Source organism: Pholis gunnellus (genome assembly GCF_910591455.1).
Source record: "Pholis gunnellus genome assembly, chromosome: 2".
In the NCBI taxonomy this organism is placed as follows: domain Eukaryota; kingdom Metazoa; phylum Chordata; class Actinopteri; order Perciformes; family Pholidae; genus Pholis; species Pholis gunnellus.
Genome location: NC_136536.1, coordinates 14,721,400 through 14,740,303, shown reverse-complemented (window position 1 = coordinate 14,740,303; position 18,904 = coordinate 14,721,400). Strand labels below are relative to the sequence as shown.

The window sequence follows — 18,904 nt, the reverse complement described above, 5'->3', positions numbered from 1 at the left end:
TTCGTATTGAACAGCCAAATCCAATTTGACAGACAAAGTTCTGAGTTGAGTACAGCCCTAAAATAAATATATATATATATTTTTCCCACAAGCGTAGAAGAACAGATGTGCATGAAGAAGAGACATCTAAATTACCTCAGAGTTTCAGTCACCTTTTGTCCGGTTGTGTTCCTTGACAATATCGTCTCCACCAGGTTTCTTGGCCAACGCAGATTTTTCCAACTGTGAAACATGATTTTTGTTTTAATCACATGGCATCTGTAAAAACAGAAAAAGTGAAATGGCATTATGACCCACATCACAATTCATTCTGAGACAACACTGAAGTTAAATGTAACACTAACTAGCTTTTGTCAAACACATTAAAAACGACTGAATGTAATTAGACAGCAATAGACAGAAAATAAACTATTAATTTATTCTAATTGGCTTCAAAGTGAATCCTTGTAGGAGTGCCCATGCACTCAAAAGGGAAGGTTTGTCACGGATAATATCACAACTCCCCACACACGCAGTATTTGCTATTTACTGTCATCTATGGACATTGAAAACAATACAATACTGTCAATACCTTTCTTGCCCACATTGTGGAGTTTGATGTTAGCTAGTTAGCCTAGCTAACTTAATGTGCGAGCACATTTGAGCTAACGTTAGCTTTCAACTCGGTCAGGTTAGCCCTCTGCTAGTCGGTATTTCAAGACACAAAAACAACTGGAGTCTATGTTGAACAACAATATTAAGTTATTCTAATTATTCTTTTTTGCTGAAATGCCAAAATTTGGTTTCTTAAGTGATTTAGAGAAACTTACCAGTCTGTCGAGAAGTGCAAAATGGCGGGGCGAAGCTCATGATCCGTTTGAAAGGAGAAGGAGGTGGGAGGAGCTTTCCAGAGTTCAGAGTTCTTTCCAGAGTACACTACAGCAGTGAACAATGACATCAACACTGGGGAGCGATTTACTCTTGCTGTTGTTGTAATAACTCTGAAATAGTCAATGTACATTGACACTGTATATTTGACACTGAAAAGTTTAACTCTGATTATTTTCACCAACACTGGCCGATAAATTGGTAGTAATTACTCTTGCCATTGTTGTAATAACTCTGAAAGAGTCAATGTACTATGACACTGCATATTTGACACTGGGGAATTTGCTGTGTACATTTGTTTGACAACTTCAGTTACTGGTTATTTTGCAGATTTGGATTATTAACACAAAATATGCAATTCAATTGTATAATAATATTAATACATTATGATACACTATTAAGCTACCCAACAGTATATCAAGTAATGTCAATTTGCCTCATATTTAGCAACTGCAACATTTAAGTAAAGTACACATTTATGCATCAATAATTATAACATGAAATGGGCCATTCTGCAAAATGAGCCTTCTTGGTATTTTAACTTGATGCTAATACTTTTGTACTTTTAGGTCTATGTAATATTTTGAATGCAGGACTTCTATTTGAGTATTTTATGGTATTGCTAACTTGTCTCATACTAGTAAAATTCTTCCACCTCTGATTATTTTTAGTCATGAATTAAGTAGCGTTTGATGTTTAGATCGTCAAGATGGGACTAATTTAAGACTCTACATATACTTCACCATATATAACTTATTTGTAACTAACTAATTAACTTGTAAAATAAATTGGTTCTGAAATATTATCTGGGACTTCGTTATTTTCGTTTATATTGTTTTCACATGGTCATAATTGAGTTTTGCTCTATCAAATTACCATAAACTGACTCAGGGTCACTTCAGGAGTACTGGTTGGTCTCTGGGTCACTTGGTGTATAATCAAACTGTGTGTTGTCTTCAGTGTGAACTGTACAACAAGGTACATACACAATGCACAGATGGCAGGAGATGTTAGGGGCTCAATCGGGTCCCAGCAACAGTCTTTTACCCCGGGGCCCCTGAACAGGTTAATCTGGCCTCCTCATATCAGATATTTGCACATGACATGATGATGGTGAGAAACAAACTCTTCATGCATGCTTCCAAAAAGCTGAAGTGCAACATTTTAATTCCAAATTGCAAAATGGCAGTTCTTGAAAAGTATTTAGGAACTAAACTTTTTCTGACTTAAGAAACACATTTGTGGTGAATATGTATATCATTGATGAGAATCTGATTTTATAAAAACATATACGTTTAATATCCACCTTGCATTAGAGTTTGCAGAGTGTTGAAAATGCTCAGGAGTACATTGTGAAAGCTCTGTAAAGGTAATTACTTTTCACTAGAAGTCGCCATTTCCACAGACACTACATTACTAAAATAACCCTTTTTACACAAAGCCATGTGTTTGCCATGACTCTCATAAGTGTAGGCTGAACACATTGACACACAGACCGTCCATGTAATTCCCTTCGTTTGGGTCAAAAGAAATGCTTGGTAACAGGGAAAGGCACATTCTTCCATCCTTCAGTTTTCCCACCATCTCTCAACACACTGTGCAACCAAAAAGGAAAATCTGCAGAAAGACACCGTTCTCATCCTAACAGAGTACATCTCGAAGGCATAACAGTGGCTTTGTTCTCCACCTTTTAATAGTTGACTGAGCAGCCATGGGGGAGGGGCTGCAACTCCATTGTACAGTCATTTTGTGGAGGAATGCTTCTCCCCAGATCAGATTGTTTTGCTTTCTGAGTGAATCTGGGAATCAAGAAATACACAAGCAAGACTTGAACCATACAAAGAGTATTCACGATGATTCAAGACAAATTTGTGTGTAGCTAAGCTGTGGGTTCAACTTTAAGGTGTCAGGTTTTATTCAAGTCATTGAAACTTGTTCAACAGCTTTTTATTTTCAGCTGTGAAGAGATGACGCCCTTTTGTTATGTGGACAGGCCTGCAGGCTTGTCGAACAGGTTATGCCACACTAAAGGCCAAACATGAGCATAACCAAATACTCATCATGACTGTCGGAGCAGATCCTCACATCCTCAACTAACCCCACTGGTTTTAGGCAACAAAATACCATCCTGTCTAACTGGAAGTATCCAGAAGAGATCACACTACGGAAACTTAAAAATGCATATTGTTATGTTAGAATTACAGTTTGTGGTCTGTATGAATCTGATCAGTCTGGCCCATTGCGGTTATGGGTGCAGGATTTTTTTCCCCCTGCATCACATGACCAGTTGTCATGGGTTTGTTATGATCCGCTGTCCCATCACATGCACCAATCAAGAACATATTTGGACTCACCCATAACCACAAGGTTGTCAGTTCAATTACCGGGTTCTACTGTCTGTATGTTGGAGTGTCCTTGCGTAAACACTGAACCCCAAGTTGCTCCCCAGACCCTTTACAGTAGCCCACTTATCCTAAATTCTCAAAATGGATTAAATTAAGAGGTTAAATATCATGTATGTACTTGTATGTGACAAGTGAAACTGAAATAAAGTTTTAGAACAGGGAAGTACAGTATTCAAGAAAATGTGTTTCTGTTAATGTCAATTAATTTAAAAAAATGTCTCTCCAAAATATCTGGCATCAAAAATGCACCACTATTATTAGTTACAACTCATTTTCTCCAGTTGTTTTTGTAATGTAATCTCTTCTCCCAACGTCACACCAGACCAAAATGTTTAATTCCTGACAAAGTGAACTGTGGCACAAGAGTGAAGAAATGCATTTAATTCATGGCACATATTACACATGTTATTGTTGTATTTAGGTATTTATAATGTTTTCAAAAAATTCTATGGCCGGTGGAAACATTCAAATAACTTAACATGAGGAGGAACAAGTTTTTCATCTTCTTTGACTCTGAGAAAATAAATTGAGAAAACAAAAACCAGACGTATGGCAAAGAATGTGCAAATTCACATTTAACTTTATTTTTAAACACATTTTAAGTAATGTATTTTGCCTATTAATTTGATATTTTGGTCTTTAAATTAGATTGGATGGAGTATTTGTGATAGTATTGCTCAACCTAGCTTGACAGGCTTTGACAGCTAATGCAACGCCTCCATTTGACACCGCCCGCTCAGAATTGAACCAATCAAAACAGCGGATAGGTGGACCAGAATAGAAGATCATCCAATCACAGCGGCTCTTCTCTACATAGAGCATTGCAGCCCGCAGACACAATTTGCCTGATCGTTACAGTGTATCATGTTGGCTGAGGAGTTGCAGCGCGAATGATTGGTGTCAAACACTCCGGTTAATTTCGCAAAATTGCGATTTATTTCTGTTTTGATATTTTTTCCGCTGCTGCGCGGGGAAATAATCGGAGCTTTGAGGGCGCTCCGTGTTGTCAAAGCCCGAAATAATCGCTGTCAGTAGGACTACTGTGTTGTTGATGTCATCCGCGGCAGAGCTGTAGCGACCTTCAATTTGTAGGCAAGACCAGCATAAACAAAGACTGTTTTTTGGGTGTTTTCCCGTCTTTGCGTTGTTTTATTTGCCAGTGACAACAGGAACGAGGATGGGACTTTTGCTGCGCTCCGTCCTGCTGTTATCTCTTTCCACTTTCACAGCCGGTATAGATTTTCAGCTGGGATCAAAACCCTCCGGACAGTCGTTTTTGAGGCGTTCAAACATTGCAGAGAAAGCTGGGAACATCATAAAGAGATCTCTGCCTGCATGGCTGGCTGCATCACCGAACCACAAGATAAAACGAAGGAGCATTGAGCTGGGCGACAACTGCAAAGCTCTTCAAGGATATGACACCAAGTTAGCAGACAACACCCACCCTGTAAGTTACCAACAGAGGTCCGGTTACTCTTCACACGTCTGACAATGAAATGTGCAGCCTAGACGAGATGATGCGCAGGTGCTAACCAGGTGCACTTATAGGCCTAATCAGCTATTCTGTGTGCGGAGACACCTGCCTACTGATGGGCTGTTTTCCATTCAACTGTCAGCGATGAAGCCCGAGATACTAATTAGATAAAAGATATATTGCGCTGTAGATTAATTGTTTTCCTGTTGTAGGCTACAACAAAACCACACAATTAAAGAATCAACGTGACTGGCGGAGTCCAAGACTTTACACCTCAAACAGCCATTAAAGATACCACCTTGGCTACCAGTTTAGCCCTGCCATGTTTTTTTCTTCTTTAACATTTGGTGCAGTGAAATACAGTGTAGTGAAACAGTAACGACGCCTATTTTCCTCATTCTTTAAGACCTTGCGTAGGCTCCACTGAGCTTTCACTCTCCACCAGACTGGTTTTACCTCTCAAATGCTCCAGTAATGTCCATGACCTATATCTCATTCTTCTCAAGGAAGCAGCTGTATTCTGTATTTGAGGATGCCACTTCTCTGTGCCTCACTGAGAGTAAATCTGTTTACAGGGAAATTGGCCCAGTGGGATCCATGTGACTGGCTGTGTGTTAGTTATTTTCTAATAAGCCTAATTAAAAGCTGTGTTTGTGTGGTAGTGAAAGCAGTTAGCATTGGCAAGCAGGAACTCTATTAGGACACAGAGAGACTTCAGTGTTGTGTTTGGACAGGACAGAAGGCTATATTTGGTCTCCCCAGATGTGTAATAGATTTCACTGTCCTAGCACAGGAAGTAAAAGCATCCAAATGAATGCACTTTATATAATATATATCTAACGATGCAGTGCAGCTTATTTGCCTAGCTCTTCATTGCCATGTGATCAACTTTGCATTGCAGTCTCTGTATGTTTGGCCCCGGTAATCTAAAGTCGACAGAATTCCTGGAGGCTCAGCTTCGTCATTCCCCTTGAGGTTTCTGTTGCAGGTCCCATCGGTACCGGAGCTGCTTACAGGATGAGCTACTGAAAGAGACCTGCCCTAAACACTTTGTGAATGTTCACATGGTTGGAGAATATTGGGCCACTGAATTGGTTTCAAGAATCAATAATTTTATATCAGGCAGGTGCACTACCTGATAATGCAAATCAGGCTTAATTTACCTGATTTGCACAAAACTAATGTCAGGGTAAAGTCTGATCCCAGGTTTTTTTTGGTATTCAGTAGCTCTTGTGCCTTCTGGGATTCTTTCCTGGTCTGATAAGTGGTGCTTCACATTTTAAAAACACGTTTAGAAACACGTTGCCCGTCAAAGCAATAAATCAACCTGGAGGCAAAGTTCACAAATAGGTTTTGTCTCCAGTTTGTCTACAATTGTGTGGTCGGTTCATCCCTTCTTGCAAACTAGACTCAAAATCCTCACTTAATTTAGTGTCATTCACACAGCTATTTAGACATACTGCTCAATTGGTGCTGTGCTTTTTACCCTGTTTAATTTCCAATGTGTTTTACATCTTTCCTCAGTTTACCTTCAATGACCTGAGTGGGTCGGTGTCGCTGGCCTGGGTTGGAGATGGCACAGGGGTGAGTGTTATATCGTAATCTAATTGCACCTAACATGTCTCTCATGCAGTGCTGTTCCTCTGACATGACCGGGACAAACTTGGCTGGACCGTTCAGTGAACTGTATGGAAGTGACAGAGTAGTAAAGAAGCTGGTAGATCACGCTACGAGTTCCCTCACATCAGGTTCTCATCATGCACATTAATAAATGATCCATCCTTCACTTTCCTCAAGCTGAACCTCCTTTTCTCGGCAGGTCATCCTGGCTTTGACGACTTTTCAGGTGCCCTTCTTCATGGTAAGGCTTGGGCAGTCTAAACTCTATCGAAGGTAAGTCTCACGACCTCACCTGTTGGAAAAACAACATCATTTGTATTTGTTATGCATCTAATTTGACTGGAACCATTTGTCTGCCGCCAGTGAGAACTACGGGAAGTCATTCGAGGATGTGACCAGTCTCATCAACAACACCTTCATCAGATCAGAGTTTGGCATTGCAATCGGGAACTCTGGCAAAGTATGTCATGTCCTCATCAGTAAATCTAAAGTGTGTCTTCTGTGAAGAACCTTTTAAGGTCGGGTTTCATCAGTCTGAATTTGGGGCTGTGGCTTATAGGTGATCCTGACGGGAGAAGTGTCCGGAGGTTATGAGTCTCGGATCTTTGTCTCCGATGACTTTGGAAAGAGTTTCACCCCCCGGGACCTGCCCTTCCTCCCCCTGACGCAGATCACTTACAACCCTGATAATTCCAATGTGCTGCTGGCCCTCAGCAACAGCGTGAGTAGTGAATGTCAAGGAGCTATATCTTTTTTTTAAGAAAGCAACCAGTTTGGATGCAAGTTAGTCTATATACACTTGAAAGCTCAGATTAGTAATTAGTAATAGTACATCTGTCGTTAACTCAAGAGGGCAAGTGACCTGTTTCATGGCAGGTTGTAAAACTCTGAAGCAAACGCAATCATCTCACTCCCTCATAGCAAGAAGACCCCGTTGGTCAACCATTTGTTTGCACAGAGTACATTTATTAACATGGCTTATGTTTTTTTATGGGCCGTGTAAACAGTGGTGTTAGTTGAACCAGGAGTTCATAATTTAACAAATCTTTTTATTTTTCTCTCCTCAGAATGAACTCTGGCTATCTGAAGATTTAGGCAGCAACTGGAAAAAGATCCACGACATGGTGTGTCTTGTGAAATGGTAAGAAACGACACAAACTGATGATTATTATACAGATTAGCATCTTTGTCAGGTGATCGATGAACAAACAGTAAATGTTATTCAACATCCCCAAGCGACTGTGTCTCAGGGAAATATTTGTAGTCAGTGAGATAAGGGAGGTGTGGAAGATCAGCATTCTTGTTTGTTTGACATGCAGCAATGATTTCAAAACAGGACATTGTATCCTCCTTTACTTTCACAACAACAACCTAATTATTAAGGGAGTTGAAGACAGACTGGTGATAAAAGTAAAGTTTTTAAACCAGGTTTTGACTCCTTCACAGTTATGCTAACTTGCTCTCCCTCACTGAGATTACCCTTAAATAACCTGAGGTCAACATGTTTGGAGTTTTTCTCAAACGACTTTTATTGTCGCTCCACCTTTGCAAAATAGCCAGTACAACTGCATTGCAGAGCAATTAGTAACTGTTTGACTAGCTCTGGTGTGGCCAAGCCCTCGCCGCATTCTTGTTGTTTTTAGAGGAACTTCCTGGTATGTATCACTTAGTAACCGAGACAGCTCTAGATATCTGTTTAGTCACATTTAAAGCTCCATTTTCATGGTCTGAGTGAACTGTATATACACAATAGTCTTTATTACTATCCCAAAGAGGTTGAACTGAAAAAGCTCCTGGAAAATGGGTCATTCTCAACTGGGGCAGACAACACTCAAAAGACAGTAAATATTTAGGAAGGGTATGGCTTTATGCTGGTTGCATTTGATCATTGTTTATTGAGATGAAAGCTCACCGAGAGCTGTTACAGCCTTATTAACAAAGCAGTCTATGTCTATATTTTGCTTACATGTCCTTGAGTCTGTGGACTCAAATGTGTGTGTCTGCTTATCTGACATTTTTGGTACTTTCTACTCTGATTCTAGGGGAAGAAAAAATACCATCTTTTTTACAGCCAATCACAACGGATCCTGCAGTAAGTGATCCCCTCTTTGAGCAGAACCTGAAATAAAAACTTGGTATGTGCAACGTTTGTGTGCATGTACTGAGGAGTAGTACATGAAATGTAATGTATTTTAAACATTCTCAAGGCAGTTTCAAAGATAAACGGCTACATGTTTTTATCGAAACCTCTGTTTATCATTGATTAACTGGATTTGGATTGGATTATGCATAAAAATACATTTGGGTGCACTTTCGTTTCTAAATTCTCTTGTGTTTTTTTTTAGGTGATCGGGGAATGCTAAAACTGAAGAGGTCGACAGACTACGGTAAAAACATCAAGACTGTCGCCGGTAAGATCTACTCCTTCGGCCAGGGTGGACGCTTCCTGTTTGCCTCTGTTATGACAGGCAAGGTCAGTCTACAGTTGGTCCAAATCACCTGCAGATACAGAAACAGGCAAAATATTGCTTGTGTTTAGACATTTGTGTTTGTAAGAAAAGGCTTCAGTCTACTGAATTTGGAATAAAGAATGCTGTTGTGAGGGGAGACATGTTCGCTGTACCTCCTAGATCATTTTTATGACAGGGCATTTCAAATCAAGCGTGAGGACAATATATTTTGTAGTATTGGTATATTTACAATAAGTATTCTTCCCATCGCCATGTTTGGTTTAAAAGAGAAGTCGTTTGGTAAAATCACCCTTGAGTAAATATAAGAAAGTGCCGTATTTTAAAAGGGAATCAGATGGAGAAATGTTCATAGAAAACAACAACTGACCATATTAACTTCAATGGTCAGAGTCAGATGAATAGTTTGCTAAATGTGCGCTCCATGGCGAGCTCATGTGGATATTGTGACACTCAAAATACATAGCTCTGCCTTTTAGCATGAGGTAATTACTCTCCAAACTGATCTAATTATTTCCTCTTTCTGTTTTTTAAAAATCTTTCCTGCCTCTTTCTCTGCAGGGCACTCTGAGGATGATCCATGTGTCAGTGGACCAGGGTGAGACGTGGAACATGGCCCAGCTGCCCCCTGTTGGTCACGAGCAGTTCTACTCCATCCTGGCAGCGAACGATGAAATGGTCTTCATGCATGTGGACGAGCCAGGAGGTAATGTAAAAAAAAGATAATCATATGTTCTTGTGGTCATGTAGAGAACTTGCACCATATTAACTCCAATATTTCATTATTTCAAATGACCAGCTCTGAAACCTTGCATCTGAATTTCCTCACCGGTATGTGTGAACTCATTTATTTTCTACATTCACAGATACAGGATTCGGCACCATTTATGTATCAGATGACCGGGGCACTGTGTACTCCAAGTCATTGGAGCACCACCTGTACACCACCACGGGGGGCGATACGGACTTCACTAACGTCACCTCCCTGCGAGGAGTTTTCCTCACCAGTGTCTTGGCAGAAGGTAGCTCTGTTCATGTGCCTGTGCTTTGATAAAGGAATAGCAAACATAAGCCTGTACTCATATTCCCCTCTGAAAAAACATACACGTATGACTTCTCCATTACATGCCAGAGGGAGGGCGTTAAGTAAATATTTAATTAGATGTTCAGTGTTAGATGTGCTGTCTATCTGATGCGGCTGGCAGAAATACCACATCACCAGTTAAATATTGACTCCATCACGTCTGCTGCTCACTGTATTTTCTCTTGAACAATCTCCTGTATTTCACCTTGTATATAACATTTTACCGTCACACAAAACAGCAACAAAACTACTGAAAGCAGGATTTGTTGCTGGCATTTAGGGGGGCACATCCTAACGAATCACACTGATTCACACTGAAGAAAACATACCTTTTTAATATTGTATTCCATTTCTGCCAATAGATCCTCCTAAATGCTACACATTAGTCCTTTAAGCTTTATTTGCACACATTGTGTTTGGATAGGGGTATCAGCTAAATGCTTAGTGTGATGTCCTTGTCTTCTTGTTCCAGATAAATCTGTGCAGTCTGTGGTGTCCTTTGATCAGGGAGGGGAATGGGTTCCCCTGAGGAAACCTGCCAACACCAAGTGTGATGCTACAGCCAAGGACCCAGACAAGGTAAAGAGAGGAAAAAAAGAATTTCATAGAAAGTTGATCAGTCTTGATGGAAAATGTGTGCTTTGATTTATTCTTTATCATGTTATTTTTTTTGACTTGCACAGTGTTTGCATTATAAACAGTCCAATACCAAATGCTTCTTGTGTTTGCGTCTATAGTGCAGTCTCCACATCCACGCAGCCTACAGTACTGCTAAGAGCCTGAACGTCCCCATGCTGCCGCTGTCCGAACCAAACGCTGTGGGTCTCATCTTAGCTCATGGTAATTCTTCAGTTTTTTTTAGATGAAGTGGAAGTGATTGGAATAAATTAATTAATTAATTGGATAAACTAGACATTTTTTGCCATATCACCATTTCTGTGTATCTCATCAGGGAGTGTTGGTGATTCGATCTCAGTGATGAAGCCTGATGTGTATGTGTCTGATGATGGGGGGTACACCTGGATTAAGGCCCTGCTTGGACCCCATCACTACGCTATTCTGGACTCTGGAGGGCTGTTGGTTGCCGTGGAGCACAGCCCCAACCAACCTATCAACAGCATCAAGTGAGTTACAGTTAGAGGGAACAGATGAGTTTGTAACACATGGAGTCTGTTTGTTTTTATCTTTATGTGATTTACATATATTCAGATTTGAATTTAAATTGTGAGCTATACAACTTCCTCTCATATGTTATTGCCTTACTTTTAAAGTTTATTTGGGTCATGCTAATGTTTGCACATTCGTTGATGTCCTGACAGATTTTCGACTGACGAAGGACAGTGCTGGGGTGTTTACAACTTCACCAAAGACCCCATCTACTTTACTGGGCTGGCATCAGAGCCGGGAGCTCGCTCCATGAATGTCAGTGTCTGGGGCTACAGAGACGCCCTCCTCAGCCAGTACTGGATCTCCACCACAATTGACTTCAGGGAGCTTCTCACCAGAGACTGTGAGTGCCATGAGAATGTGTTTGATACAACAAACTGACTTTAGCACACTTGTGTACATTTAGAGATCATTTGTCAGTTGTTTGAGGTTGAATGTAAACAGAGTCCAACATATTGATGGTCATAGGTGTGGACAACGATTATGTGCAGTGGTTGGCCCACTCAGATGACATCAGTGACCCCAACGATGGTTGCATGCTGGGCTACAAAGAGAAGTTCCTGCGTCTCAGGAAGGACTCTGTTTGCTGGAACGGACGAGATTACCAGATCAACACCCAGCCAACCCTGTGTCCGTGCACCCTGGATGACTTCCTGTGGTAAGACTTGAGCTGTGTCCCACATCCACACCTCATAACAATTCTGTACAGTATATTCCACATACCAATAGGTATAGTTTATTATTTTTGCAGTTAGTATACCAAAAAAACGGACATACTTAATAATAACAGGAAGTGATGCAATCAATCAATTTATCGTGCAGCGTCAGATGTCCATCACACTGTAGTTTTGAAATGTTGCCACAAGTTAAACGTCATAAATAGAAAGCAAAATATCTTTCTTCATTTATTAATTCTAACTGTTTGACCACGATACACATTCATTTGTAATGTTTCCACTGTGAGCAGCTTCTCCATTGCCTTTGTACATTGCATTGTGGGAGAAAGGTATCTGTTTAGCATGCATTCTGTCTAGTTCACTTCACTTCTACCTAAACATCCTGTTGAGATAGAAGTGCTGCTAATGGGCTGTAATTGCTTTTATTGGAAGTCACTTTACTGGTGTAAAGGTCTACTTAAGGAAAGTTAAAAAGGTTGCTCATTCAAATGTGATTAACTTCCTTATCTGACACTGACACAGCTCATACGGAATGGATGTACTACGAAACATAAAATACAGTAACTTGAGGAAGAGTTCACATTAAACATGCCAAATTGGTATTGAATAGCAGTGTAAAAGTATCTTGAATCGTGACTCGGGATATTTATTCCACCCTTGCTTACCATCCTGGCATCTTCCGACTCCTTGCAGTGACTTTGGATACTACCGTCAGGAGAACAGCTCGGAGTGTGTGGAGCAGCCCGACCTGAAAGGCAAAATGCTTGAGTTCTGTCTGCAAGGCAAAGAGGAGCAACTGCAGACCAGTGGGTCAGTATACGAGTGGACTCTCTTTAATCATCAAAGCTACATGATTCGCTTCAACTTGTCTGTAATTATCTAATCTGCTCGATCCTTTTCTTTAGTTATTGGGTAGTGTTTTGCCAAGAGTCTTATCAAAGCAGTGGTTTTCAATGTCAAAATAATATTAATATTGAAACAGATGCTGTGTAAACCTTGTATTGTACAAGGCCGTCACCATATTTCACAGTAGAGAGAGTGACAGAGGATTGCTCTCAGTGATGAGGAAGTAGTTGTCATGCAGAGATCAGTCAGAGGAAGCAGATGAGGGTGAGAGTGATGAGTCTCATGTTTTCAGTGAGGAAGAATAAATGCTGACTGTAAAAGCAAAGGATATTCTCGGTGAATCGTGTTTGCTTCACTGCACATTGCACACAGACTAACTAATAGAAATTGAATAATTGTTGCACAGAGGGTTATGAAAATCCAGTTAAACCATTAATTGCAGTAGGAAGGGTAGGCTGTTGCATTAATACAGCTGAATTTGTATAATTGTGATAAAAAATAAATTAACAATTGGTGTAATAACAATAAACTGTTTTAGACTGATTTGTATTTGAAAGAGCCAAAACTCAAAAAATCCATCAGTTACAGTTGCAAACCTCCAACTAACTATCACAAACTCTTGATGTGTCTTCGGTCCATAGCTATAGGAAAATCCCTGGAGATAAATGTGAGGGAGGAAAGAGTCCTGAGCGTAAAGAGATCGACCTCAGCAAGAGGTGTGTGAGTGACCTGGTGGCCCCTGAACTTCTGGTCAGTACTCCTGCCCACTCCTGGAAAATGTCATGAATATAGATTCATTCATGCTGTGTGTGTTTGCCTACAGTATGCTCCTGCACTACCACTTTAACCCACTGTTGTTGTCTGCTGTTATTTTTACAGATAGACAGTCGCTCCTCCAAGTCTGTGGCCATTGTGATAACAGTCATCATCATCATGCTGCTGAGCATTGCAGCAGGAGTTGTCTTCGTCAAGAAATATGTCTGTGGTGGCAGGTCCGTGTTTCTTTCCACACATGTGTATAGTCTAGAACAAAACCAAAACCTGTCCGGGATAGCAAAGTGTATTTTTGCAATTGAGTCAGCTCTTTACTTTTACTGGTGATTTTAGGTGACCTGATAATATTTTGAATGTGCCCCACAGGTTCTTGGTTCACAGGTACTCGGTGCTGCAGCAGCATGTCGAGGACAATGCTGTTGATGGGATTGACGACCCGCTGGAGACCAACCATGCTCAAAATGGCAAGATAGAGTTTCACGACGACTCAGATGAGGTACAGTGGATACCGTTTCCTCCCTCATACACGGGCTAAGATAGAAACACGGGTACCAAGTTTTTCCTCTAAGACTGGGCCATTGTTTTGCAAAGGAACCGATGGCATATGTTTCCTATCTATAAAGCGTGCTGCTTGCTTGATGCCATGTAGAAATGCAGTTAAGTAGTTACATAGAAAACAACTAAACCAGACCAAAAATCATCTTAATGCTGAAGATAAATTACTTTAATCAATGTTGTCAAGAACACCAGAGACTAATTGCTACTGTTAAATCAACCCTAACGGTGGTTTTGTTTGGGTTTATTGATGTAGGAAGAAAACCTGTGCATGTCATGAGCCTCGTTTTCACTTTACTAAACATTAAGGACCCTGGTGATGAAGCCATGATGTCCCATTGTGCACTCCTCCTGTGCAGACCCACCCCCTGCTGTGACAGCTGAACTTGTCTTGTATAAGTAATAGAGGTGTAGAAGGAAACAGAGCAACATAATAGTCCACAATGATGATGAGATAATAGATGTTGTTCATTCTTGCAATGTGACCAAACTCTTTAGTGCTCTCTGGTGGACAAACTCTGTAATGACACAGTTTCTAAATGACCTCATACTTTAGCATTTCTGAACTGCAATTTTTATTGTCCGCCGACATTTACACCGATATCAAAATACCTGTGATCAGCCATCATTAGCCGATACATCGTCCGGGACAATCGGTCACATTCAAGACTGTTGAAAAGGGACAATCGTGCTTTTTTCTGTCTACCCACTGCTTGTCACATCATTTTCTTAGAGGTGAAGCTTTAATACAACAGTAATCGGTCCAAGAGTAAGTCAGAGTTTCATAGCTTAAAGCATGGTTTTTAAGTTGTTGCTACAAAGCCACTACATTAACGTACGTTTCCCTACAGCCAGGCTACCTGAGTAACTCAGTGAGGTGCATGTGTAAACATAACCATAATGGTTTCTTGTTTGCTCACCTGTGCTGGTTCTAGCTTCATTGGTATGCTGTTTTCTTGTCTTTACACAGGACCTGCTTGAATAGCAGTCATGCAACTGAGCAACAGGTTTCCAGTTGTCCCAGAGGCCGGCCGCTGCTCCTGTCACTCTTTTGTCTCTAGCTACTTCTTCCTTTCACCTTCTAGTGTGAACTTGGGCCTCGGCTACCAGACGAAGAGTCTGCGTCCCTCTGCTGTCATCTATGAAGTATAATGAATGTACGGAGGCTTCCTGGGACTAATGCCACAGTTGAGGAGGGAGGTGTTGTAGTGTTTGTGCTTCAGTTATTGATTCTGTTTGACTCTCCAAGTTATTTATTTTAGGGAACAAAGAATTTGTGCAGTAATTTGAACTGCTGACAGAGCCAGAGTAATGGGTTCTGAAGCAACGCTAGTTGTATAAATCCACCACCATTGCATTACGGGTCCCGCCTCTCCCATCACCTGGGAACGCTCCTGGAAATACTTCTCACTTCTGTCGGAGATCTGTGTCCTTTTTCTCATGCAATTGTACATAAACCTGTTTTTTCTTTGCCATCTTTTGATGTGGTATGAATTCGGTAGGTGTAAAAAAAGGTTGCTGTTGGTTAATAACTCTCCCAAAACCATTTGAGTCTTAATCCCTACTTTTAACAAAGTAGCTGTTTGTCAAGAAGTGTACCTCATACGGCCCAGACTATGTAAATGTGAGGTTTTCAGCTTCTTCCTCTCTGGGCACTGATTTGTGAAATCCCCTGTTGTAGTCTGTATTTGGAATACAAGCCAGTGTACATTTACTCCATGGCATTTAGACCCACGGTTGAAGTAATAAGACATACGCGGAAATGTCCCTTTGCATTAGTTTTGATAGCAATAACAATGTTTTAGATTCAGTAAATTGTCCATGCAAGTTAAATAATCCTCATGGCACGTTTGGTGAATGGAGATGTCATTGTGTGAAACCCATCAATGTACAGAGGGGCAAAGTGTGTCTGTTTCAAGACAGGATTTGTTCAAAAAATGTATGTCTGCAGTTCTAACTGCCCAAAGCACAAGGTCCTTTGTATGCCTAGAGTTTGTAGTTTAAACTTTTTCCTAAATGTGACCTAATGATTAACGTGACAAGACTGTAATAATCACTGTAGTCCTATACAGGTCGTGTTTATAATCATTTGAGCAGTTTTTGTACTAACGAACTTTTGAACTTGTTTAACAAAGTGTGGTTTGAAGATGTTCAGAAATGACAGAAATAATTATAGTTTGATAGTAAATATCTGCAGATATTTTTTACATCAGATTCAGATAACTGAATACATCGATATGATTTGGCGACAGACGCATAGGAGCAATAAGAAAAGAAAAGTCAATCATGTAAATGTTGTATAGCGTAATTAAAAGTGTAGTAGTCTTTTAGAGTTAACAGACATGGTTGTTGGGACTGTTTTTAATTGGTATTTGCATCTGAGGTGGAGCGAATTCACACAAAAAACAGTTTCATTTCAAAGTGAACTGCTGTTTCTTCTTCTTCTTTTTAATCATCCTTATCCTGCTGTCATTTCAAAGCTAAACTGGATTGGTCAATGCCTCTCAACAGATCTGTCTTGTCTATCACGCAAAGTCTTAGTAATTTTTCTTTCTTTCAAACATTTGTTGCACAACTATTTGTCTGTCTTGTGTTAAATACGTTGCTCTCATGCAGGTTTTATTGATTTGTGACTTGCAGATTCAGAGTGCAGTAAATTGGATGTGGTTATACAAGTGCCTGTTGTGAGGATATGATGCGAGGCTCTCCCGATGTGTGGCCAGCATCCCTTTCCTATTATTTATATCAACTAATGTGTAACCAGTTCCATCCGGTACGTCGGTGACACCCTGATGTTGCACTTGTTGCCTAAATTGAATCCTTGAGCAGTGACGTACATGTGTTTCATATGAGCTCTCATTAAACTGCATGTTAACTCTCACTATTTAAATCCACAGAGCGTTGTAAAGGAAAACAGCCCACAATAACCTGGTTATTCTCTTTCATGTGATACATAATTCTGATTGAAATTTGGACGAGGTTAAAAACAGAGTGGATACAGGGTTATTATGTAGCTGCTATACACTGGGAGACACTTGGCAAGTTATTGTATAATGGTTAATTGCATTAAGTGAAAGTATCACATTTTTCTTACTGTTTAAAGCGGCTGTATGAATTAATAAGTCATTGTGATGGTTCTGTAAATATACAAGGTTACATCTTTGTATCTGCTTTGTTTCTTCTGTATATTTGAGGCAATTTTCTTTGAGTTTGCCAATAAATTCACAAGTTCCTCTATTTTTGTCACCCGACTCTTATTTTACAGCAACATAATGTTTACGAAGGGATCCGTTACCAAAACACATTCTGGTTGTCCGCTGAAATATCCTTAAAGTACAACTGTGGTTTCATCAGAGTTGAACAAATGCATTGAAAATTGTTTTATTTTGCCTGTTTTGTAATAATCTGTTTAGAAGGTCACTGAGCAGATACATAATAATAACAACACATGGATAGTCAACACAGGAAGTCCTCAGATTCTATACAAAAAGTTGCCCTCTCCATCAAAGAATTCGTTGCCAACTTGCACCACAGGGTAAGTCTTTTCCATGTCCATAAACTCTTCAAGTTCTTTGTCTGTCAACAGCTGTCCATCCCAGCTCTCCTCGTCTTCGTCGTCCTTTGAAGGATTTGTGTTAGACGTGCCGTCCTCTTCCAATCTCGTCACAGCGACGTCTTTACTACCAGCTCTGAACAGGGTGGCCTGCAGAGTAGCAGGGGCGGGAATCTTTGCCAGGGATCCTGTAGCTTCACCTCGAAGCATCACAGTCTGCTCAGCCACAGGCACCACTGCACGTTCTCTACTTCCAGGTGGGAGTGCAGCTGATGTGTGGTGTCCAGGCAGCTTCAGCCTATTCTGCTCTGTCCCAGCGCCTGAAGGCAGCGCCGGCTGCCGGAGACCAGACATTACTTTGGCATCCTGCTTTATTTTTCTATCAGGAGGGGGGACGTGGTTGCTCCTGAGGACTCTCAGGATGACAGCAGGGGTGACGGCGTAGCCCTCAGCCAGACGCTCTACTGTCCACTCATCTGGTTGCTCTTGCTTCAGATATCTACAAATTGAGTAAATTGTGAATCTTCATTCATGCAATTACCTTGAAGACAAAAAAAAGAAGCTATGTCTATGTTGAACTGAGATAACAAAGCACCTCACCTGATCTGCTCAATGGCATCCCACGTTAGCTTCCTCTGTGGAGCTCCTGGTGGAGTCATCTGCCTTCTCAGTATGTGATACTTTAAAGTCCTCTGCCCCTTTCTCTCCTCACTGAAAAACATGGGAGATGTAGTTTAAAATGACACGGCAGCACACACAAAGCATTGCACGTTAAGTTATTTATATACTACAGTAATGGTTTATCTTACTCGACCAAGGCCTGTAGCTTGTCTTCTACATTCTCCAGTTCATCATCAACAGACATGTCATCGTCGTGAGCTCTGTTTGATGCTCTGTCTCTGTGCACAGGGCTCGGTCCCATCCTGGCCCTGCTGGCTCCTCTGCTCGCAGATCGACAGCTGTTAATAGAAACTGAGGGCGTCGCGCACAGAGCGCCAAGCCTGGAGAGGAGCGAGAGGACCTGCAGAGGTCGGGCCATGTTCCCACTGTGTTCTCCGTTCCCACTTTTGAGCCAATATCCTGAGCTAGATGTGCACAAAGAGGAGACTCAAACAGTCAGACACAAGTTCACTGACGCACTTCTAATAGTCAAAGGGCCCCACTGACAGACTTTGTTCAAACCGAAACACGTCCCCTGCTTGTTTGTGCTGACCAGAGCATGTCAATGTCCATGCAGTTATCACAGAGAAGTACCTCCGAAACTCGTGGACGCACTTCCGCAAACATCCCTCTCACAACACAACGACGGTGCGGTACTGCCCACTACCGGAATGGAGGTGCAGTTATTAGCTGGAGCTGAACTAAACGAAGAGGTTCTCTTGTAAAACAAATAAAAACGAATCTCAACACCATC

At 40.9% G+C, this 18,904-nt stretch overlaps 2 protein-coding genes across 2 annotated transcripts; one reads left to right on the top strand and one right to left on the bottom strand.

Moving 5' to 3' along the window:
- Positions 1-4,127: 4,127 nt before the first annotated feature.
- sort1b (sortilin 1b) lies at positions 4,128-17,174 on the top strand. The gene is made up of 20 exons (XM_079175190.1): positions 4,128-4,719; positions 6,271-6,330; positions 6,566-6,639; positions 6,730-6,826; positions 6,926-7,087; positions 7,434-7,507; positions 8,409-8,458; positions 8,712-8,839; positions 9,396-9,540; positions 9,701-9,856; positions 10,391-10,497; positions 10,656-10,758; positions 10,871-11,042; positions 11,238-11,428; positions 11,554-11,743; positions 12,456-12,572; positions 13,250-13,358; positions 13,488-13,600; positions 13,749-13,878; positions 14,908-17,174. Exons 1-20 carry the CDS (start codon positions 4,450-4,452, stop codon positions 14,920-14,922), a joined length of 2,463 nt encoding a protein of 820 aa, XP_079031316.1. The 5' UTR covers positions 4,128-4,449; the 3' UTR covers positions 14,923-17,174.
- A 148-nt stretch (positions 17,175-17,322) lies between these two features.
- On the bottom strand, positions 17,323-18,726 carry ngrn (neugrin, neurite outgrowth associated). Its single transcript, XM_079175202.1, has 3 exons — positions 18,300-18,726; positions 18,091-18,201; positions 17,323-17,989 (listed from the first exon to the last, which is right to left on the bottom strand). Exons 1-3 carry the CDS (start codon positions 18,527-18,529, stop codon positions 17,410-17,412), a joined length of 921 nt encoding a protein of 306 aa, XP_079031328.1. The 5' UTR covers positions 18,530-18,726; the 3' UTR covers positions 17,323-17,409.
- Positions 18,727-18,904: the final 178 nt, after the last annotated feature.